Source organism: Ambystoma mexicanum, chromosome 5q, assembly GCF_040938575.1.
Source record: "Ambystoma mexicanum isolate Mex_15411 chromosome 5q, UKY_AmexF1_1, whole genome shotgun sequence".
Taxonomy (NCBI): domain Eukaryota; kingdom Metazoa; phylum Chordata; class Amphibia; order Caudata; family Ambystomatidae; genus Ambystoma; species Ambystoma mexicanum.
This window is the reverse complement of record NC_090933.1, coordinates 338,937,506-338,962,698: the sequence shown is the minus strand read 5'-3', so window position 1 is coordinate 338,962,698 and position 25,193 is coordinate 338,937,506. Positions and strand designations below refer to the sequence as shown.

General features: G+C 46.7%; 1 protein-coding gene across 11 annotated transcripts in view; it reads left to right on the top strand.

Annotated features, from left to right (window-relative positions):
• RNMT (RNA guanine-7 methyltransferase) overlaps nt 1–25,193 on the top strand; it is a 480,952-nt gene that overhangs the window by 193,025 nt on the left and 262,734 nt on the right. For all 11 annotated transcript variants that reach the window (XM_069620807.1, XM_069620798.1, XM_069620799.1 and 8 more), the window contains one exon: nt 14,780–14,905. In XM_069620807.1, coding sequence (XP_069476908.1) covers nt 14,780–14,905 — 126 coding nt within the window. The remainder of the gene's footprint in view (nt 1–14,779; nt 14,906–25,193) is intronic.

The window sequence follows — 25,193 nt, the reverse complement described above, 5'->3', positions numbered from 1 at the left end:
CAGGCCCTAACTCCACTAACTCCACTTCAGAACACTTTGCCCAGGATCCAGTTTAGTATTAACAATTAGCGTTTCACACAACTTTCATGCTTACATTTCATCGTACAGCATCCAGCAAACAGTGTTGTGCCTGCACCTTGCTGTATTCTCCATTGTATTGCACTCAATAGTACTGCACCTAGCATCTTAGATCATTTCCCTGTGTTTTGCACCTAGTATTTCACTGCACACCCGATTGTGCTATATCTAGTGTTGCCCCGCCAGCGTCTCACTTCATATCCTATTGTTGAACTTAGCTACCGTTAACATGGGAAGTGATATTTTGCCCATCATCTGATAACTTTGCTTGTTGCCTCTTGCCCACTTTGTGCTATTGATTGCATCCAGCCCAGTTTGTGGTACTACTGAATGAAGCATCTTGCCCACTATGTGCTATTATTTGCCCATTGTTTACTAATCTTGATCCAAATTGTGGACTAGGCTGCCCCATTGTAACCATACTAAACATAAGTGCCCATATGACCTCACCCTTTCTCCTGTACACCAGATATGCGACCCCCAACATGCTCAGTTGTGCCCACTGTGCTGTACCTAGGAACTCACATGACCATAGTTAATCATTGCACGCTACTGGGCCATGTTTATGCCTACTGTAATCCTCACGTGCCTCATAATTCTACCCAGCTTACTGTCATCAACTATGATGGCCTATAAAGTTACGAGCAGTGACTTCCTACCAACTGACGCTGAACTCCATGCCTCGCATTGTACACAGTATCTCCTTATCCATGTCCCTTGCATTACCATTATCTAACAACATTCCACCGTCGCTTTGTTAGGCAAGATTGTTTGCAGTACCCTTTGGGTGCACTAAAACAACCCTGACCACCTGGCAATAGAAACCCAACCTTTGGTATAAGTCTGTACTACAAAGGTTGGTAGTGTGGTCGAGTAGCCAGGCTTATCTCAAGAGGGGTTAATGTGAGCTGTAGGGGGGGGGGTTACAGAGATTCAGTGACAAGTGTCCAAATAAACTCTTACACACAGGGTTTCTTGATTAAACAATGAGTAATTTAAGTCAGTTTGAATTTGCCTTCTTCAGAAGGGAGCAATATAAAGCAACACACAAATATACTTCAAAATACTGTGACTTCAATAGTTAGTCACAGGTGTCTTATACACAAGGTTTCTTGATTAAACAATTATTCATTTATCAGTTTGTTATAGTAATCCTTCAGAATGGACCAATGCTAAGCAACACACACATACTTCAAAATACAGTTTTCTAAATCAGTAAATACCAATTTGCGATGGATCACAGACACTACCTACACCCTTGGGTGACTTCAATTGCTATGGTGCTGTAGAAATTAATATATCACTATTTATTTAGATTTACTTGGTGTCAAGGGGGATCAGAATAGAACAAGTATTCACACAATGATTCTTAAACATGGAAGTACTTCCAATAACCCCCAATGTAAAGTCAGTTAACCCTTTCTTGGAAGGAAGACACAAACACTTAAACAGAGGAGAGAAGTCATTCAGGGAGCCATGCCAGCCAATGCTTAAGTTAGCAAAAGTCGGGGTGTACTGAAGCACTTATTTCAGGTAAGTAGGAAGTCTTTCCCAATGTTTTAAAAGTCTTGGTAGAATAGAAGAAATCAAAGTAGGTCCACAAGCTGATTAGGCTTGTGAGGTAAAGAAGCTGATAGCAACTCTACAAATGCAACCAAGCAAGTCTCCAACGAGACAAGTGGCTACACAACAAGAGCTAAGTTCTTAGACTCTACAGTAACTTTAGGTTGAACAAAAAGTGCAGCAGGTGACTTTGTTCCTTTGCAGCTCTGCAGATCCTGCTGTTCATGGGCCTCAGTCGTGGGGACAAGAGGGAGGACTTCTGGGTACTCCTGCACTACAATGGGACGGTCACCGCTTGCAAATGGCAATCTTGAAGTAAGTGGCACAAGTGTTTCAGCTCTTCGCGTCTACTGCAAATAGCACCACTGCGGTTCCTGGCTGTCGAGATGGGCTTTCCTTGCGTCTGGGGTCCTGCACTCTGAGGGGGCTCAGGCTTGGTCCGTCCACCTTCATGGGAGTCTTAAAAGCAATGCACTCAAACTGGTGTTCCTCTCCCTGGCTATCCGGTTCCAGCAGCGACTGCAGTGTAAACTCAACCAGCTTCGAGAGGATGTCCAGGTTGCTTACTTTGGAGTTGATTGGTCCCACCAACTCAAAGCGAGGTCGTACTTGCATGGGCTTATCTGTTACGGAATTTGGAGTTTCAGCACAGCAGCAGGGCTTCACCAGGCAAACCAACGGTCCAGGGGGTTGCAATCAAGTTCTTCTTCGGATTCCTTTGTCCAGTGGTCGACTCTGCCTTCCAAGCTAAACAGCCTCGCCTTTTCATGCAGCTGGCTCCCATTCATTCTAGCCTAGCTGTCCGTCACCTGGCAGGGTGGCACTCCTTGCCGGACAGCCAGCTGGCTAATTACCTAAGAGTGCATTCCTGTCTGACTAAGAACGGGGAGTTTCGGGCACCTCCCCTGCTTCTCGCACTGGGGGTTGGAACTAAAGAGTAACGTTTTTATTTTTTTTCTGAATGACCAGAAAGAACTGATTTCTCAGTTGGGTAGGGAGGGCATTCCATAAATTAGGTGCTATTACTGGGAAGATTGAACCTCCTGCTTTCTGTCTTCTATACCTTGGGGTGATCAGCAGGTTTGTATAGGCAGACCGGGTGGGTCTACTGTATTGCGCTTTACAGGTGAGGTTGCTAAGGTATTTAGGTACCTTGTTCACAATACATTTGTGAGTTATCGTCAGAATTTTTAATTTGATCCCATCACGGACCGGACCGGAAGCCAATGAATGCTTCTTCTGATGGAGATGTGTTCATTCTTTGGAATATTTAGGGCAGCTCTTCTAGCGTTCTGTACTCTTTGCAATTTTTTCATTTGTCTAATGCTTGTTCCTGGAAGTAGCAGTTGTGCTAACTTGCTTGTCCTCATTGGAGACTTGTCTTGGTTGCTCTTGTAGAGTTGCTTGCAGCTTCTCTACCTCACAAGCCTAATCAGCTTGTGGACCTACTTTGATTTCTTCTATTCTACAAAGACTTTTTAAACATTATGAAAGACTTTCTATTTACCTGCAAGAAGTGCTTCAATTCACTTTGACTTTTGCTGACTTAACATTGGCTGGCCTGGCTCCCTGAATGATTCTGCTCTCCCTTAAGTGTTTTGCCTTCCTTCCAGGAAAGGGTTAACTGACTTTGCACTGGGGGGGGGGGTATTTTGAAAGTACTTACCTGCTTAAGGATAACTGTGAATACTTTATTCTGAACTCTTTCCTTGAACACTACTCAAGGATGTTCTAAATGCAACAGTGATATATTAATGTCAACAGCACCCTAACTTTTGAAGTCACCTGAGGGTGAAGGTAGTGCCTGTGTGCCATCCCAAATGGGTATTTGCTGATTTAGAAAACTAAGTGTGTATTTCTGAATTGTATTTGTGTATTGCTTTATATTGCTCCCTTTTGAAGGCTTATTCAAACTGACTGACAAATACATGTGTAATTGTTTAGTCAGGAAACCCTGTGTGTAAGTTTATTTGGACACTTGTCACTGTGAATCTGTGTAACTCCCCTACAGTACAGCTCACATTGACCCCTCTTGAGATGAGCCTGGCTACTCGACCACTCTACCAACCTGTGTAATACAGACTTATACCAAAGGTTGGGTTTCTATTCCCAGGAGGTCAGAGTTGTTTTAGTGCACCCAAAGGGTACTGCATACAGTCTTGCCTAACAGAGGTTGAGGACATAATCTCAAAGTTGAAACTGTCAAGATGCCAGGGAGACATTTGCCCGCACCCATCAAGGATGCAGCAAAGCACATTGCACCCTTTATCACAACTCTAACGCATCATTTGAATTCGGCATAGTCCCAACCAATTTGAAAGACGGGTGGGTTCTTCATCCTCTTACTATTAGACCTCTCGGCTGCATTTTACTTGGTTAACCACAAAGTCTTATGCAACCACCTCTCATTAGCAGCCTACTTCTCCGACAAAGCAAACGCCTGGATTCAATCCTTTTAAAATTGATCAATGAGGGTCTTTGCACCTTCGGCCTCCGCCCATCCAGCACCAGTCACATGCAGAGTCCCTCAGGGTTCCTGTGTATCACCGACACTATATAACGTGTTTACAAAACCTCTGTTCGACCTTGACCATTTGGGTGTCATATATACGAACTATGCAGATGACGCCCAAATACTCATCCCCATCACCAGGGACTACATCAAAGACGGTAAGTCCTAAATGACACATACCTCATCATAAAATCCTGGATGGCCAAGCATGGACTTTGCCTCAACAAGACAGTTACTCCTATTAGGCTCCCAATCTAGACTTAACAAACTTGACGGACAATACTCCTCTTTCAGCATTCACTGCCATAACATAATGGTATCCAAGGATGTCAAAACGCTAAGTATTTACCTAGACTCCTCACTTACCATGACCAGACAACTCAACACAATAGCCTCCTACACCTGCAAGTTAATCAATGCATGTAGACCATTTCTTTCCACGTCTAACTGCACTTCCATAGCCGGAGCCTTGGTTCTCTCCAATGGACTACTGTAATGCACTCTGCCTAGGGACGAGTCAACGCAACCTTAACAAGTTGCAAGTAATCCAAAACAATGCCATCAGATCAATATTGAACCTCCCAAGGTCTCAACATATCTTGGATATAAGAGGAAACACTAGTGGCTCTCTGTCAACCAAAGGACAGAGTACAAAATTCTCACTTGCACAACTGCCTCACCAACCTGGCCTCTAGCTATCTGGCTGGCAATTTCACCCGGAACACTACAGCATGTCCCACTAAATCTGCCCAAGCTCACTGCTTAAAAATCCCCAAGTTTAACCTCCAGAAAGCTGGCGGCAGTAGCTTCCCTGTGTTGGCCACTAAATTGTGGAACACCCTACCACCTACCTTAAGAACCGAATCCTCCCATCTATTTAGAAAAAACTCTAAAACAGGACTTCTTTCACAAGAAGTCTAAGAATCCCATGACTATACTCACGTTTCAACTGTAACCTCTGCTCTTTGTCTACCACATTCTATCTGTAATAATCTGTCTGACAAATGTATCATATGTAACTGTAATGTCTTGTATCATATGTACATGTAAGAAATGCGCCCAGATGCTCCAGGGCTCGGTGCACTATATAACCAAACCTATGTTCTACATGGTGGCAACTTTCTTTTTTCACCATTTCTAGTGTGGTTGTCCTTTGTTAGCCCCCCTTCTACCATTCTGGGGGGGGCAGCGAGAGTATGCATGCGAGTTTTACCTTTGGCGGGAACGCCGGCGTGTCCCCGCCTAGTTTCCAGTGTCTGGGCACCCAGGAAGTGGGCGACTTTTCCTCCCCTGTCATTGATCGCCCGAGTGCCTGAATAGAACCAGTGCCCACTGGGGAGGGGAGGTGAGAGTGGGGGGGGGGGGCTGTCCTGGTTGGACAGCCACCCAACCCTTTCTGTAAATAGCTGAGAGAGATTGCAGAAGTGTTTACCAGAGACTAATGCAGACCCTTTGCATCACCATGAAGCGACCATTACTGTCCTAACCCAGATTGCTACTTGGAAGAGGATTCCTTCACTTTGGCTGGTGGGACCAACCAGCCCTGAAAGAACCTACAAATTGAGCCATCTCCCGAGGTGCTGTGCCTCGCCAGAGCTGCAGACGGCAAATACCAGGAGACCTCTGACCCGTTTGAAGTGCATCGTCTTTGCAAGGCCGAATCCGTCAGTCTTTGCTGAGCTCCATGTGAACCTCCAAAGACGCGGTCTCATCTAAAGCCCCCTCATTAGAGTGCAGGACTTCAGAAGCGAAGATTTACCTTGCGGCTACCATCCTATGGTGCTGAGAAAAAGGTGCCAAAATCGCAGACTGACCAAAGAAGCTGAAGAAATTCATGCCAAGCGTCCTTTCTCAAGACTGCTGACGAGACATCCCCTTTAGAGACCATCCTCTTGTCACCAGACAGAATTCTGGAGACCTGGTCCGTCGCTGCTACAGAGGAGAATCCAGCAACAAATATTTCTTCTAACCGAAGGTATTGCTTACCTTGAACCACGAAATTGCTCCGGCGTGTTGGAGTTTATGAAGTGTCCTCTCTAATCTCAGAATCAAGCTGACAGCTTGTCCCCTTCCCTGTTTACACTACCATGAACTCTGGTGTTACGGCCTTATACTAGGAGTGGAGTCTTGTACTGTCTCAGTTGAATGGTTTTACTAAGCCCTTAGTTGGACTATAGAAAAACTGTCCGAACAGTGTCCGAAGCAGAAACATAGCTGGTAGTGAACCACGTCTCAGTGAGGGCGAGAACGTTGGTCAAAATCTTCGAGAAGGAACGATGTCAGATGCGTGTTTGATAGCAGAGCGAGAGTTGAGGGTAGGTAGGTGGACCTAGTTACCACCTTTGAAGGATTTCCGAGGATGGGTACCGGGACGTTGTACCACCATCAGAGGTGGAGAAAGGGGCAGGGGAGGAGTGGCAGGTGAAGGGAGGAAGTCGGTTAGAGACAGAAGATGCCTATCAAGGAGAAGGTTGGGCTGAGAACCCTGGGCCATGACAGTGCCATTACGACAGACCTTAATGATGGCACCTAGAGGATGATAATCCCGTCAAGAGTACTTTCCATCTGGTGCCTCCATTAATGGGAAGCGAGGAGAGAGGATAGAAGTCCATAGGCCTTCTATCTATGTCTAGTCGACAGGCCGGGAGCAACAGAGGAAGCCAGTGACAGTCTTCCTGGAAGCAGCATTGACGTGTCATCGATGGGCAGGCCTGGGTTGGAGACCAAGAGATCCTTTTTGAAAATGTTCCTTCCAGGCTTTGAGAGGGGAGTATGTTAGGTGATAGAGTAGCAGTTAGAGTAAATAGGTGAGACAGAGCACCATGGTGGAAAGAGCTGAACAAAGCACGACCAACTCATCAGGCGGACTAGCAGGTGGCGATTAGACAGGTCCAGGCAATTCCCTTCTGGACTGTTGAGGGCCGCCTCTGGCCATTCATTCCTTCAGGGCAGATGCAGAGTGTGAAGTACTTAGCATCTTTTGACTTATGAACCTATCGGGTAGATGGATGTCCACTCTGGTGATGGCTTCACCGGAGGAGATGGCGAGCTTTGAAAGTGATGACCACAGCAAACAAGTTAGTAAACACAGCTGTAGCAGGTTGATCCACATCACTTCATTAGGGAACTCTCCAGAGCATTAGCATCGCGACAACAGTGGCATGACTCTTCTTTGCCAATAGATGTACATTTTGGGGAGGCAATACAATACTCTTTGAAAGGGATGACCCATGGCATGTGGAGGTCCCATTAGTCACACATGCAGGCCTGAATTCAAACTGCAACTCTCCCGGTCTGCAGTTCACTCCGGTGTTACCAGTTCCAGTACCAACAAGAGGTACCAGATATCGGCACAGAGTGTCTAGAAAGGCAGGACGCGAGGGAGGAGTTAAAAACCATGTAGCCCTTTGTCTTTCACCTTGCCTGAAAGGAACAAACTCCCACTGGGGGGGGGGGTGGCTGTCCTGATTGGGCCGCCAGACTTCACCTTGCTTTAAAATGCAGGGAGAGAATGCAAAAGGAATGCTGTAGTCCTGATAAATACTCCGAACCTGGAAGCTGCTGGCAAGCTGACCACTGGAGCTGAAACCGAAGAGGAAGATGAAGAAAAACGGCTCCAGCGATTTTCAGCAACGGTAGAGCCTGCTGTTACCTTTCTTTCCAATCGACCTGGTCATCCCGAAAAGGATGACCCCCGACTCAGCCTCGTGAGATCAATCTAGAATCAAGAAAAACTGCATTTTGAGCCATGCCATGTTGTGCTGCGACCTTGCAGGCTGCAGTACGCTGGGATCTCGAGCCACTGTGTGGTGCAGGATATTCCAAATGGAGCTGAAACTTTGATGGCATCCTGCTGGACCTCCAGAGACATAAATTAGGTCTGAAAAGTCCCCTGCTGGACCTTGCAAGTGACCAGAGTAAGAATAGCGATATTCAGGCTCCTGGGGAGGGTATGCAGTAATTATTTTGCAGCAAAAATGCTGTGGTTTGACCCGATAAAGGTGTACCCCATTATACCATTTAAGGGGAGCAGGGATTGTAAGGGTGTCACCTACTCCCCTTAAATGGTATGACAGGTCAGGGGGTTGCGGGGATGTCCCCCCGCATCCTTTACATGGGTTGCAGCAGCAAAACCACAGCTTTTTTGCAGCAATTTCTTTTTTTGTGTAAACAGTCTTTTTTGACACGATTTTAACACATGGAACCCTGAAAAGGGCGCCATAACCACAGAGCCGCATCCAGCCATTAAACTCTTGCCTGATGCCTTCCCCATGGATCTCTGCAGCAAAAGTCCTTCCAGTGTCCGACAAAGGATTTCAACGACCGGGTTTTTGGCTGCAGATTCTGAAGTCTTCTTGCTGCTACCTCTTCGGTGCTAAGGTACTGTTAGCTGGGGTATTTATTTACCTTAAGCCTTTGTAATTTCTGTAAAGGTTCAGGGTGTTTCTTGTGATTGGGAGGCCTCACATTCAGTTCATTCAGGCCCACTCTACTCAACAAGTCTCTGGCCCCTCAACTAACTAATGTGAAATACATGCTTGTTTGGCCAGTCTGACCTTTGCTACTTCTGTGCCTTCCGGAACTGTCTGTTTGATATAGTTCCCCCCTTCAGCCACTGAGAACCCTCATGCTCCAAGAATAAGGGAAAGCCTTTATAAGGATTGGACCTGTTGCTTAGAAAAGAGAACACATGTTTAAAATGTTACTTACTTGTAAATGAGTTAGTGGGTAACAGTAACTCTGAGAGTGGGCAGTAAACATCTTTCTTAACTTGAATGTGTGTTGTGCCATTCTGAAGTGTATAGGTTAATTTACTCTCCTGTGAATTGGTTGTGCCTCTTCCCCAAATGTAATGCTGTTGGCTTCACTTTACTATTCCTGTGGATGTACATTCTTGTGCCCCAATTAGGTCTGGCTTTCCCTGACTTGCTGTTAGGGCGAATTCTCATAAATGTGCTAATTCCCTTCACCTTAGAGACCCCCTCAACTTTGCTGGATTTTGAGGACTTGATTTTTTTTACCTGGAAAGTGTCCCTCCCCCCCCCCCCCCCCACTCTCGTATTTTGATGTGTTTTAATCTTGTGTTCTTTGATTAGGGAGTTTTAGACAACTCTGTATGCATCATCTTTTCATGTGTTACACAGCACCCTCCGTGCAGTGACACAGGGAGGTCTTTTTAGACTTCCAAAAGGTTTTGATACCTTCTCTGGGATCAACTACTGTTTCCCAGAGAATGTAAGTTTAAATTGACTTTACTAGTCTTTTTAAATTCCTAGACCCAGCACACACTATCTTCCTATAGAATGCTGGAGGAGTTACCTAGTATCCCCCTCTGTCTAGAAACTCATGTAGCAGTCAAATGCTACTCTTTCCTATCGAAATGGTTGATGGCAGTGGTTATACAATGAACTACCATGATTTCTCCTGACCGCGAACACTGATGGCTAAAAATCGCAAGAGGCATGTTTTTCAAGATGACGCCTTAAGCCCCTTTGTTTAAACGGGTCCCGGTCTTCTTTCGCCATTTCTTTTTGGAAAGGTCCTTCTAGAGTTTCTCTGAGCACCAAATCAGGTTCGGTCCCTTTGTTGTTCAGTCCTGAAGCCCGCCAAAGGTATAAGAACACCTCTTGCGCCTGATTGTCTGGGGTGGGCAGGAAGTGAGGGAGGTGCCCGAAACTCCCTGTGCTTAGTCTCCTAGGAGACCCAAATGCACTGCTGGACAGCCAGCCAATCACGCCACAACCAGCCACCCTGCTGGGTGAGTTGCAGCTAGGCTGGAATGAAAGGGAGAGAACTGTTTAAAAAGGGAGTCTCTTGGACTGGAAAGCAGAGTCGACCACTGCAATGAAGGACCGAAGAAGAGCTTGAAGAGGATGGCTGCTGCAACTCCTGGACCGTTGGTTTTCCTGGTGAAGCCCTGCAGCAGGTCAGAATTGCCAAGTTCATCTCGACAGAGAAGCCCCTTCAAGGATGACTTCTTCCTTTGCGTTGGTGGGACCAATAAACTCGTAAGCCACCTAGATACCATTCTCTAAGCCGGTTAGGATTAACCCGGGGGGATGGGGGGGTGGACACCAGCTGGTGTGCTTGACAGCTACCCGAACTGAAGTGACTCCATTTTGTTTGCGTTTTCTGACTATCCCATTGTGGGATTTATTGACCCACTCAACATTATTCCCCACATCACCAAGCTGCAGTTGCGCAGAAACCGCAAAATGGCTGCACCGTCCTGCCAAGCACACATCGGACCAAGGGGAACATTGAAGGAGATTGCCAGTGGGTTCCGACATACAAAAGGAAGAAAGTGGAAAAAGCAGCATTGCTTTGCTGCAAAAGTCAAAATCTCCTTTGAAAAGAAACCCTTTTTCACCTTTAAACGCTAATTACCTCTGTTCCTTAAAGCCACTGTGATTAATGAGCCCTACCAAGCCCTGTGTGTCTCACTGTGCCTCAGCAAAACCAGGCATGATTCTGAATTGACAAGCCCTGTCAAACCAACTATATAAAAAAACAATCAACCAGGAACTTTACTTTTACTTACACAGGAAACTCGTTCATTGTCTTTGCAAAAGTATCCAAAACTTAGCTGTTCAGAGAGAGACTCTAACTAGCTGAGCCATGTCTGTTTCAATGTATCTGTGCTTCAGACCAACTCCAGCATTCAAGAGAAGAACTACAGCTGCAAGACTATACCACGTGTGGAAAAGAAAAATGGGGCCTTTGCCCCAGGCCTTTGCAAACTGAAGAAAAACAAATGCCTATGTTGGAACAGTACACTGGTGAATGAAAGCCTGCCAGTCTTTAGCAATATGAAGTGGTTTGTTGCTGGTGAGACTATATAAAATGGGTTATTTTATGTAACAGGCTTGGTTTAATTCTGGATCTAAGATCAGAAAATTAAGGTTTTGAAACAATGGTGGCGGGAGTTGCAAGTTAAAAAGGTTTCTGCTTGGAGGGGTGGCATCAAAAGGGGGGCGCTCTCAGCAGATACTAACCCCCTGATAATTTCGGGGTTGAACAGACTTACTGGGACCCTGACAATGAAGCTCCCATGAAAGGAAGTCTGAAGTAGCAATAGGGCAATAAAACTTCAAGGGAGAAACCCCCACCATGCTCTGAAGGGAATGACAGCTGTCAGCAGTTGAAGGAAAGAAAAACAATGACCCATGGACAAAGGACTGCCATTTCATGAAATGAAGACTTTAATCTCTGCAGCAAGACTTTGAAAAATTGTCAACATTTCCCAGTTTAAAATTGATTGTGTGCTTTCTTTGAAGACATGGTAGAATTCACTGACACCTTGGGGACGGAAAGGGTTGGTGGCAGTGGTTTTACAATGAACTACCATGATTTTAAATATAAAATAAATAGAAAAGTATCAATGTTGCAAACGTAAATTTGTGTGCATACATCCCATGGGATAATCTTCATCTGTGTATAAAGTTATGGAATTTTAGGCCGAATCGTTCATGCTCAAAATTACCAAAATGTATCGGAGGGCAAAACAGTCTCTCAGACTGGAGGATTGGACTGAATTGTGCTACACATTTGGACATTTTAAAACTCACCTCATAAATCTGACATTTTTCCTGAAATCCAACCAGCTGAGTGAGGCGGGGACTAGCACCCCTGTCCAATCCAAGTAGTTTAGAGGCATGCTTAGTTAACCCTGCCTTGCCTATACTTTGATGTCATTAGGCATAAGTAAGGGTCCCTGACGAGACTCGAGACACTCTTCCTGATTTCCTGTGCTGCGTTCCTGTTCCCATCTTCCAGATCCCGACTCCAACTACAAGGCCAAAGCATTGCTGATCCTACTCCAGGGCCCACTGCAAAATCCAAGGAGTGCTGATCCTATTTAAAGTAAGGCCTCACATCTGAAAACCCACTAATCTCCCATTAAGGGGCAAGCTGTGGTGTTTTTGGGGAAGTATCCTATTACCACTAACTGCATGTTGCTGAAATCCTGCTACCCTGATGACCTGTAGTATCCAGTGACCAGAATTGCCTGTCCAGTCCTTGCCAGCCAGTGACCAGAACCGCACAGCTGTTTGCCAGGTGCCCTGCCGTGTAGTGACCAGACCCGGTTAACTGTCCAAGAAGGCCAATACTAAAAAGTGGACTGTATTTCACCACCCCATAGAAATCCATAGTATACCATGTCTTGCCTTGCCATTATCCCGCTCTCTAAGCCATCCTATCCTTATCCTGATAACTTGTCCAACTGTCAGATTTCTCTGCATTTTGTCATTAATCTCCAAACATCAGCGCTACTTTTCGCTTCATTTTTGTCTTGCATAGATATGTCGTCGGCGATATTTTGATTAAAGTAATTTTCCTTAAAGAAAAGGGGTACACTGCGTGAAGGGTTACAACTGCAGCTTAACTTGGAGAATTCACGGGTGGCGTTCCTCTTTTCTTAGCCATTAAATCTAGTTTAAAATAAAACTGTTATCACAAACTGATTTCCTTTCCAGTTTCACCCTTCTTTTTACTCAAAGCACACCTTTCTCTATCTTGCTTAACTCGGTCAATTTACCAGCTAGAGACTTACTTACACTTCCATTCTGTACCTGTGACATCTACCTATCCCCCAACATAACATTTTTATTAAAAACTGTTTTGATAATTTTAGGCGGGAATTGCAAAACTGTAAATTTTAAACGTGTTATTTGACTGCAATCTGTTTAACTTTTCACTCATTCTGAACTGTATGCTTTTGGTAACCCATTCTTTGTGATTGTTTTTCTTTGCGTTGTTGCTTTAGTAAGGAATCGTATTTGCTTCAAGGTTTTTCACACACATTCATTTATCCATTTCACAACATTGCAAGGGGTTTGCAATTTCCCTCTTATTTGGGGAGGGGAGGTCCGATTTAGATTCCATTTTCAGTTTATTACCGAGTACCTGCTGCTTTATATCCACTCAGAATTGATTATTTGTGGGTTGAGGGAACATTGCAGGGGGAAATTCTAACTTGGGTGCTATCTGTCCTGAATCCAAAAGTGCTCCTATTCTGCTTGGCTGTGTGTATGCTCCACTAAAGTCAAACCCAGTGCATTGCTCACATTCCCAGCGTACCTATCACCACATTGGTGACTGCTGCCCCATATTAAGTAATTTCTTTTGAATTTTAAATAAATATTGCATTTGACCAACAGGCCTGGTTCATGGTCCATTGTGACCCAGGGTATTTGAAAAGGGGGTATGATATGAGTGGTGTATCATCCCAAAATTGAATCCACATAAATAAGGAAAAAAGCGCCAGTTAGGCGCTACATACTAGGCCAAGACCAAGGTGTCGCCTGATTGGAATCCTTAACACTGCAGTGCAGGAGTCCCCCGACGTCCTCCCTCTTGTCCCCACAACTGAGGCTCAGGAACAGTGAGATCTGCAGGAACTGCCAGAACCAACGACTTCAGCTGCATATGTTTCTTCATACTATGGTACTGTGCCAACCCGATTGAGAGAACGCCACTCTCGCGGTGAAAGTTTGTGAAACTTTCCCAACTTGCAGGCCTAATCGGCATGTGACCAAACAAATGTTTTTGTTTTTTTGCCTAAACTACTTCTGAGAACTCTTTCCTTTCCAGAACTCTAGCCCATTGACTTTGGCCTAGGCCTATTGACTTGAACTTGTCTGGTGAACTGAAACTATTTGCACTAACTATTTGCACTGTCTAACAAGTATGTGATCTATTCTACTTGCCTTTTTGCTCACTTCTAAGTCCATGAACTGCCATTTGGCTCCTATTTCAGGGGAGCTCAAACTGTCAAAATCTTGTATTGAAGTGTATTGGTATACAATATTAAGTTGCCTCTTTCTAGTGAAATGTTTTCTAAATTATTGTGTAATAAATTGTGTAGTGTTCCCAGAGGGTACTGCATACAAACTTTGCCTAACACTATGCAGCACATATACTCCATAGTACAGGTAGAACTCAAATAATAGAGTTCCAAAAGACAGCACCCATAAGAATGAATGAGTGGAAAAAGGCTCCATTCGTTCAGGATTTAAAGAAAAAGGCCCAGAAGTCCAGCATAAAGTCCTGGGGTTCTCACTATGAGAGTGGATGAAGGATACAAATCCTACATCTCCCTAACATCTACAAATGTGGTTTTACTCCCCATAAATAGCACAATGCCATCCTAAGTGTAACACTAGGTTTTACTCATCTTGAACTGCATAATGCTATTCTATTTACAGTCCACAAGTGCATCTGTGTTTCTTTGGACCATATTTATGCTACAAGTTATTTGTGCCTACCTACAGCCTTCGCTCCCTCATAAGATCAGCTTGATTGCTCTGTCTATGCTACTATATTATACAGGTCTATACTTGGAGTTTGTGTTTACTGTATTGCCCAAAGTATGGTACTATAAAGTCTCTTGGGTGCACTTTAAAAAACCCATCCAGACAGTAGGCTCTATGGAACATTCTTGTATAGTGGTGAGATATATTGGCATCAGTATAAGTAGCTTCTACTGTTACTGTATTTGATGTATGTGTATGACTTGGGGATTTCACTTTTAACCCGATATAGCTCCGTCACGATTCTTGTTTCTACAGTTATCAGCCAAGTTGTAACTTAGAGTGTGACAGACCCTTTGTGATTTTTGTCCAGGAGAGTTTATTGAAAAGGTACGCCAGCGGAAAAGAAGAGATATCACAGTGCTGGATCTGGGGTGTGGCAAAGGAGGAGATTTGCTTAAATGGAGAAAAGGCCGGATTGACAAGCTTGTGTGTACAGGTAAGAAGTCCCAAACTGTTGGTAGTGGAGCTTGTGGTCTTTGGAAAGGGGGCATTTCACAGTTAAAGCAGTTTGACACCCACACCTTGCTATACTTTGCAATCTATAATTGTGCCGCACTGGTGGAGCCTGAAGTCCCAGTGTTGTGCTGCCATTGCACTATATTGGACTATATATACTGCTATGTAATGCATATTAAGTCAGAAAGCCATTGTTGACTCTCCTTTTTCTAATTTATGTACTGTCCTCAGCCTCTTGCAGATTTTTTTTTGGCTTTTTCTTTTTTAGCAGAAAGATTGCAACGCCTTTTGATTTGCAGCCTGTGCAGAAGGGCTCCAAGAGTACTTCATTTTGTTCCTAGATACATTTTCTCAGTGTGTTGAATAGCATGCTTGTGAACACTTTTTTTCTCTCAACATGGGGGTCTAGCATGCATTCACATGCTCATGAATATTCCCCGTCGTCGGGCTGGGAATCCTCAGTAAAAGAAAGTTTCATTTTCGTTTCTAAACTGTCTTTCGAAAGGATTGTGTCCTCCGACGTATTCCTTATCTTTGATCATCTCTCAGCTTGCTGGCCTCGGACATTTTTTTTCAGTAGAGGACGCTGCGCGCCGATGTCCCTCGAGCCGATGTCCCTCGACAGCCTCCGTATTGGCGCCTACATCATCACGCATATAAATAGACTTGCGCAGTGTCCATTGCTCAGCTGTTTTTCCGCGCTTTGTGGGGCCTCGGAATATCGTTGCTCAGTTCTTCAGTCAAATATACTTCATTATTCCTCGTGAATACCGACTCGATGGCTTCCTCGCCCGAACAAACGACTCCACGGTCCGGCTTCAAAAAATGTCGAGACTGTGCAAAGAAAATGTTGACAGATCCTCACAGGATCTGTTTGTGGTGCCTGGGAATCGAGCACCATTGTTCGGAGTGCGAGGACTGCATGTCCATGACGGCGAAAGCCTTGAAGGAGCGTCAGGGGAAGCTCGAGAGATAAGGCAGTTAAAACTTCGAAAGCTTCCTCGGCGGAGTCGAGACATTAGTCTGCTCGCCATCACAAGACATTCTTGTTCTAGGTCTTGAAGGAGTTCCCATCACTCTTCGAGATCTAAGCATTCAAAAAAGAGATGTCGAAGATCCCCTTCCTCGTCTTCCGTTTCCCCAAAAAGGATCTCCTGCCCCACAAAACGTAGCTCTCAGGCTGAGTGGGAGGAATTCAGGAAAAAGATGCTGAGTGTCTTCGAGAAAGCGGCCTCGACCCCCTCGAAGACTGCTGAGGGTGATACCCTGGGTGAAAGACCCGAAATATCAAAACGCTGCGAGTCGCAGCACCCGGCGAAAGAAGCCACTCGAGAGGGTCGCAAACCCTCGAGTAAAGGCAAAGTCGCATCGTCGTCGATCCCTTCGACGCATAGATCGCCGTCTTCGACAGCGTTATCTAAGGGTTCTTCGACGCACAGGTCAGTCGAGTCGACGCCGAGAAAGGACAAATACCACGGCCACCTCACAGCTTTGACCATACCCAGAGCCTAGATCACGAGAATGTCGTTGACAACCTCGTGTAGAATTCCGATACTCTCGAGTTCATCAAGGCCTTTACCACCTTTCTCAACGCCTTTTTAGATGGCTTTGAAGCCTTTAACGTTCGCGTCAATGTTTTCTCAGCCAATCATGACGAATTTGGCCGCTTCTGCTCTGGAAATGGGATTTGTACCATTTTTCAAGGCTATTTATGAAGAAGGGGAGGATTCGGATCAGGAAAGACATTTTGAGTTGCAGGGATCTGCATCTCCTGTACCAGAGGAATTTACCTCTGAGGAAGGTAGGTTTAAAGACCTCCAAGAATCCTTACAGGAAGCAAGTGGGTTGGACACTTCCGAAGTGGAATTTGCCAGACCAGACCCAGGGGAACATGCTGAAACCCCTTATAGAACCTTGATGGCAAGGATAATAGAGTTTATGGGGTGGTCCACACCCTCACCTGCTTTTCAGCAAGACGACCTCAGACATCTTGGTCAAAGGTCCACAGGAGGATCCTGTGGTGCCATTTCATGCACCATTACAAAGGAGAATATTGGTAAACTGGGAAACACCTGAGGTAATCCCGGCGGTTAACAAGAAATTATCAGCCAAATATAGGGTGTCTTCTGCTGACCCTGAATATTTATCCAAACACCCAACTCCAGAGAGTCTAGTTGTTCAGGCAGCTACTTCATCAGGTAGTAAATCGGCTTACCCTACTGTTCCACAGGACAGGGATGATAAGAGATGGGACTCTATGGCCAAAAAAGTATTTTCTGCATGTAGCATGGCGTTGAAATCCATCAATGCTACTTGTACGCTCGCAAGGTTCAGCCACATACGTTGGGAGTGTGCTTCATCAGCGGCTGACTGCCTCCCGGAGGGAGAAGAAAGGGAAGCGTTCCTAAACATCAAGGATGGTATAGACGCTATGTGCAAATCCCTTCAAACTGGCATCGATTCTGCTGATGGCATCAGTAGGGCCATGGCGGCAAGCACAACAACCAGGAGATTTGCTTGGTTGCAGACATCTGGTTTTGCTCCAGATGTGCAAAGCAGACTCTTGAATATGCCCTTTGACGGCTCTTCATTGTTTGGTAAGAAGGCCGATGACAGTTTAGAAAAGCTTCAAACATGAAAGGCAGCAGCAAAATCCCTGGGAGCTGCAATCCGTCAGACGCCCCTGAGGAACCTCTTGGAGAGGTAAGTCCTTTCGCTTCTATTCCACATTCGGAAGAGGCAGAGGACAGCCGGTTCAAAGGGGTCAGAAATAATTCACCCGAGGTGGACGGGGTACAAATACAAAAGCCGCAGCAGGTGCCTCTTTACCCTCGGCATCTGCATCCGCCGCCTCCAAACCGCTCTGAGGACTCTCCTCACAAGACACCAGTAGGGGGCTGGTTAACTCAACATCTGACGGAATGGCAGGCTATTACGTCAGATGCTTGGGCATTGGAGACAGTTGCCCAAGGTTACTGCCTGCCTTTTCTACACATCCCTCAGTCATCCACCGGGGAACAGCGCTCTGAAAGTTCCAGATCTGCTCCTCTTGCAGGAAATTGTAGACCTGCTAGAGAAAGCTGCCGTAGAACCGGTACCTGTGGCGGAAAGGAACAAGGGCTGGTACCCCCCCCCCCCCCCCCACCCCCAAAACACTTTCTCATACCGAAGAAAGACGGAGGACTGAGAACTATCTTGGACTTACAAGAATTGAACAAGTTCCTCAGGAAGGACAAGTTCAAGATAACTCTCTCTCAGATCTTTCAGGCCCTCCAGGACTGGCTGGTATCTCTGGACCTCCAGGATGCTTATTTCCATGTGCCAATCCATCTCAAACACAGGAAATACCTGAGGTTCGCAATTGGCGGCTCATTATTAATTTCGAGTTCTGCCATTTGGGCTGACCTCCGCCCCAAGGGTCTTCACCAAGCTAATGTCGGTAGTGGCTGCAAGTCTAAGGAGGGAAGGGATTCACGTCTACCCCTACCTGGACGATTGGCTGATCAGAGCTGTATCCCCGGTACAAGCTCAGATTCAGCTAGATAAATTCTGCCACTTCCTTCACAAACTGGGCTTCTCCCTCAATTTAAAGAAGTCACAGATGATACCATCAGAGACTCCAGTTCATTGGAGCGGTCCTGGACACTTCCCTGGGAAAAGCCTCGCCACCAGAGGTGAGGGCTCAAGATATTCTGCAGATGGTCACCAAGTTTCAAAATGCCAAACGTCTCCCATCCTTCGACACTTTGAGGTTGCTAGGTCTCATGGCATCCTGCATCTTCCTTGTGACAGAGGCTTGCCTGCGAATGAGATCTCTTCAGTGGGCACTGAACTCAGTGGTCGCAATTCTCAGGGAGAATGACAGACCTTCAGGTTCCGGACAAGGTGGCTCGAGACCTTCAGTGGTGGGCCTGCCAGGAAAAACATCTTGAAGGGAGAACTGTTTTGAAAACCATGGCCAGAGATGACAGTAGTCACAGATGCCTCACTCACGGGGTGGGGAGCCCATACCAACGACTTGACCATCAGCGGTCGTTGGTCTCCATCGGAGTCCAGACTACATATCAACCTGTTAGAGCTGAGAGCAATCAGACTAGCGCTGAAGGCTTTTCTGCCATCTGTACAGGGGAAAAATGTCCTGATAATGACGGACAACACAGTGGCCATGCACTAACTCAATAAAAGGAGTAGGATCACTGCCTCTGTGCAGAGGCAATGCAGCTCTGGTCGTGGGCAATTCAAGATAGATTCCTTCTTGAATTGCCCAAAACCAGAGCTGCATTGCCTCTCTGCAGTGTTCACCTAGCCGGAGAGAAGAACTTGACGGCGGACGCTCTGAGCAGGCAGGGCACAGTCTCCCACGAGTGGGAACTAGCTCAGGAAGTCCTTCAGGTGAGCTTCTCCCTTTGGGAAACCCCTCAAGTGGATCTGTCCGCCACCAGTACCAACAGGAAGTGCGATCTGTATTGTTCAAGGGAATTTCCCCCGAGAGGAGCTCTAGGGGACGCCTTCGTAGTGAACTGGGAGTTTCCACTCCTGTATGCGTTTCCACCAGTCACTGTCATTCCTCAAATGATCAGGAGGTTGAGAAGATTCCGGAGGACCATGATCCTAATTGCCCCAGACTGGGTCAGGAGAACGTGGTACCCAGACCTTCTGGACATGTCCATCTGTCCTCCAATTCGTCTTCCACTCAAGGAGAATCTTCTCTCACAGAAGGGCGGTCAGGTTCTCCACCCAGACATCAGAACCCTCAACCTTCACGCCTGGCTTCTGAAAGGTTGAGATACAAGGATTGGGACCTCCCTGATGACGTCATGGAAGTGTTGCTTTTGGCCAGAAGGCCAGCAACAAAGTCTTTATACCGCTGCTGTTGGAACAAATTTTACAGCTGGTGTAGAGAAGAGAAATCGACCCCTTTTCATGTGGTACACCAACGGTGTTATCCTTTCTACTCTACTTTGCAAATTCAGGCCTTCAAGGTGGCACTATCAAGGGCTATCTCGCAGCGCTATCGATCTTCAAGCGCACTGCGGAGGAGCCATCTTATTTCAAATTACCCGTAGTAATACAATTTCTAAAGGGATTAACTAATGTCTATCCTCCAAGGCCATTCCAAGTTCCCTTATGGGACTTAAATGTCTTAAATTTCCTTATGGGTACACCTTTTGAACCACTCCACTCCTGTTTGCTAAGATTTCTCACCCTTAAAACTGTCTTGTTAGTGGCTTTAACATCTGCTAGAAGGGTAAGCAAATTACAAGCTCTATCTTGTAAACCCCCTCATACAATTTTTCATAAAGACAGTTGTCCTACAGGTGAAGCCTAATTTCCTCCCAAAGGTGGTTTCTGAATTTCACATCACTCAAAATTATCTTACCTTACCTTTGTTCTATCCGCCTCCCCATCCGGGGAAAGAGGAAGAAAGGCTACATAGGCTGGACCCAAAGCAGGCTTTAAGCTTTTACATCAGCAGACTTGCTAGGATTAGACAAGCAGACCAACTGTTCATAGGTTACTCGGGGCACAAATTAGGACTACCGATAACAAAACAAACCATTTCCAGATGGATTATTTTGGCCATTCTAGAATGTTACAAACTAGCAGGGAAAGAGCCTCCTCAAAATCTTAGGGCTCATTCAACCAGGGGTATCGCAGCCTCCTTGGCCCTCCAAAGAGGGGTTCCGGGTCGAGACATATTTGCGGCTGCCACATGGTCGTCCACACATACCTTCACAAGATTTTACAACCTGGATTCCTCCTCTAGTCAAGAGACTAGGTTTGGCAAAGCTGTATTACATTCTGTTCATTCCTAAAAGGAAACATGGCGTTTTACTCCCACCTCCAACTCCAACTACACACCACTGCTATGGGAGTCTATCAAAGATGAGGAATATGTCGGAGGACACAATCCCTTCGAAGAACAAGTTACTTCTTACCTGGTAACGTTCTTTTGATGGGATGTTCCTCCGACGTATTCCTTATCGCCCCTCCCATCCATCCCCGCAGTAATACTTCCCTTGTGGTTGCAGCTTACGCTCCTTCAAGGTCAATAACCAATTCATTTAAAACTAACGTCAAAAAGGAACTGAGCAACAGGCGCTGCGTGAGTCTATTTATACGCATGATGACGTCAGCGCCGATACGGAGGCTGTCGAGGGACATCGGCTCGAGGGATGTCGACGCGCAGCGCCCTCTACTGAAAAAAATTTCCAAGGCCAGCAAGCTGGGAGATGATCTATCAAAGATAAGGAATACGTCGGAGGAACATCCCATCGAAAGAACGTTACCAGGTAAGAAGTAACTTGTTCTCCTATAAACCAATCACTGAGCTCTGGGTCATACTGCCCCAGCCAAAGACTGCCCTCTACCTAAGCCCTTCCTCTGGCAGCCATCGTCAGATTTTTACTGCATGTTCAAGTGTTGGGAGTCCTCCCGTTTCGCTCTTCGAGCTCTCATTCCACGTTTTTTGCTAGGAAAAATGTTTTCAGTTCAATTGAGCCAGTGTGCTCCATCGCTTACTCTCACGGCAGAAATCGAGTGTTCTTTTTGGAAGCTTCCAGAAGTCTTCAGGCCTACACTGTGCCGGATCATGTCGCAGAAGTCCCTCTTCAAGCTGTGCACCAGCTGCGGTTTGCAGAATGATTTTTCGAATTACAAGCATTCACAGTGCCTGTATTGTCTACACCCGGTGCATAGAGAAGATTTTGAGATGTGCCGTGGCTTCACCAAGCGCACGATGAAGGATCGACACGCCCAGTTGCTGGCGTGTCTCGACCAGGGCCTCCACCCGGGTGAGTCTCGGGGGCATGCCCCTTCGGGATCCAGCCAACCTGAGCAAGCTTCTAAGTCCTTTTACAACGCTCCATCCGTGGGGGCGCAACACAAGGCCAAGCACTGCAAGTCCACGTTTGTCTGGGTCGCCTGCACAAGCAGGTCCCATGACGGTCAGGGCGCGTTCATTGTCTCCGTCTCCAGCCACCTCTCCAGCTCTTCATCCAAGTGGAAGTCGGCTACCCCGGCAGAGCTGCGGGAGACACCGGAGAAGGCCAAGCAAGGCAAGGTGTCCGAGAAACCCGTGAAAGAGAGGACCAAGATGGCCGACCTCCGTGTGAAAGCCCAGGTGATCCAGGCCAAATCATCCTCGATCGAGATGGTGGTGGCCTCTCTTTTGAAGGCGAAAGGGGCGGACCCCGTCCAGAGTCTCTCCCTGCCAGGCGGGTCTCCGTTCAAGCCTATAGAAAAGACTCCGGAGAAGAGTATGCTTAGAGCATAGCCCAGGACCAACCCCTCAGGACCTGAAGAAGGGGCACAGAACAATTCCATAGCACGGATATTTCTTCGTCCGACGAGGAGATGCTTTCTGTCCACAGTAGTGTTTAAGACGATGGGAACGTCGAGGAGATGCACTCCGGAGGCAGTGACGACATGGGCACTGGGTTCAGCGATTGCCCCCCCCGAGAGACTTATCGCATAATATCCTCTCGACACGCCACACGCTGGTGTTGGGGATTCAGAGGAGGTTGCCGACAACCCCGCCAGCACCAGCGGCACCACCAGTGACCCTATTGACACTGGGGCATTCACCGACAAAGCGAGAACCTCTTACACCTCCATCCCAACTGGAGCTTTGGTACAAGATGGCTCCACTCCTGGATTTTCTCCCCGATGACAAACTGGTTGAGGCTTTGGAGAGCCTCAAGGAAGGCAAGGTGGCATCGGACGACGCCATAACGGTGGCACTGAACATTGCTTACACGGGTTTCCGCCAGATGGGCAACAGGGTTTGCCTTTGCCGTCGTGGTTGGCTCAAGGCCACCAACTTCAGTCAGGACGTCCAGACGAGGGTCCTGGGGATGCTGTTCGACAGCCCGTGCTTTGGGCACCCTCCAACAACACTGGCTGTCCTTTCCTTCCTTAGGAGGGCTGTTGGGGAGAATTCTCAGAAATGTGCAAATTCCCTCTACCTTAGAGACCCCCAGCAACTTTGCTGGATTTTGAGTACTTGATTTTTTTTTTTTTAACCTGGAGAGAGTGAGACCCTTTTTCCCCACTCATGTATTTTAATGTGATTTTTGTGCATGGTTTGTTTGTGGAGTCTGACAAACGCCATAAGCATCATCTTTTACCTTGTCACATAGCACCTTCAGTGCAGTGACACAGGGAAGTCTTTCAGATTTCCCCAAGGTGTAAAAACCTTCTCTGGGATAAACTACTGTTTCACAGAGCAGTAAAGTGAAATTGAGTTTACTTATATTTGTAACTTTCCAGACCCAGCACACACTATCTTACAATGGGGTGCTGGAGGGGTTACTTAGTATCCCCTTTTCTAGTTTCTCATCTAACATTATGTTGCCCTTTCCTCACTGAATGGCTGGTGGCAGTGGTTTACTTTTAGTACCATTGTGTTTTTAACGCAGGCTGCATTCGCAACCACAGTAAAGCACCCAGGGGTGGCATTTTTGTCAAAATGGCCCGATCTTTTTTTAGCCATTTCTTTGTGGAAAGGTCTGTGATGCTGGAAATGCATTGGAGGGACAGGGCCTCCGTATCCTTGTCCTTTATTGCTTTATCATGTATGTTCTGTCTTGTTTTCTGCACAGGAGTTCATGTGGGACTCTTCCTCTTTTTGGTTTGGTGAACAGACCCTTGGGATACCCTTATGACACCCATGGGTTTGAGTATGACTCTGTACTCCTAGTGTATGTTTTTGGGCACCTGTGTGTGTCCCACAGAGCAGGTTATGGGCTGGTGGCAGCTCCATGCTGAATTGACAGGTGCCCTGCGCATCCTCCATTTTGGGATGCCCAGGCGCTGTCATTGGAATCAGTGGATTCCTGATGGAGACAAGATGCCCCCATGGCCTCTAGCTTTCCATTGCCTGTTACCTTGGATCCCGAAGTCCTGGGAAGCCCTGACTCTGTCCCTTCCCCCTGACTGGCTGTTGGGTTCCATATATGGTAGTGTGAGGGACGCCCAGGCCAGACTGGCTGGAGCCTTCCCAATGACTATGTTGTGGGTACGCCTGTGGGGTGGGACCTTGGTGAATGGAGTGTGACGAATACACATTCCATGTGATGGGTGTCTAGTATCTGGTGTGTGACACAATCACTTAGACAGCCCTGCCCGAAACTGGTATGAATGCAGTGTGGCGTGCTGAATAGCAGAGTGCTTGTCCGAATCCACATTCCGTGTTGCGAGTGTCTGGATAGAGAAGAATGGCCTGAATGCACTGTAAGCCTGATTGGCTGCCTGACTGCATGAATGCCCTTCTGAATGGTTGGTTGCCTGAGTGTGACCCAGCAGATTGAATGGGAGATCAACAGTATATCTGGGGGCCTCTCACTAATGGAAATCATTCAGAAGCTGAAGTCGAAACTGATGCTAACCTTGAAGCCCATTGGAAGGAGAATTGCTGCTGCTGTCCTTCGCTAATCTGAAAACTGTGTGGATGTCAAGTAACTGATCCAAGAGGACCTGGCTAGGACACCTCTCCCCCGAGTTACAAGGGCACCAGCTGATCTTTGCCAAAGCTCCCTGGACGTCAGATCCTCAAGGCTGCTGACCGGAGACAGACTGCCGCAGAATCACGAAGAGAAGTGCCCGGACATCGAAGTCCATCACCATCGACCACCGTCGCTGACTGGAGCCGCAGTGCTCCTTCGCCTAAGAACATTGAAACGAGGACTCCCTTGCTCATCCTCGTTGACCGCTTTTGTACTGCCGGAGAAAGTCTGGGCTGATGACGACCGAGGATAATCCACCAGTTGGGTTTCCCGTCACCCGAAGACCGCAGAAACGCTGACGACTTGATGCCTTTGTTGGGCCAAAGTTCTTCATTGACTCCTTGCGGCAACAAACACTCGAGGTGCACCGCACGCCTCAGCTTGCAGGACATTTTCAACCAATCGTCAGCAAGCACTGCAAGAACCGAAACTGCTGCCGCAACAGTGTTCACCCCTTTTTTTTTTTCCTCGTGGGATCTCGACGATCCGTGGCACCTGCCTTAAACGGAGCTGCTCAAGAAGGATTCATTGACGACCCGACTTCTGCTATTCCAGGTACATTGGGGTGTAGAGCTGTTATAGAAGGAAATAAGACTCCAACAGTATATGGACTGGGCTTGTATATTTTTATTTACAAGTTTCCCTGGTGGGGGCATCCTCACACAGAACTGTGCCTAGTGCTTGACCACGATACCAATATAAAGAACCTTGGCTGGGGGTGCTCTGCTCTCTATATGGCAGAGTAGAAGCACAGGAGTACAG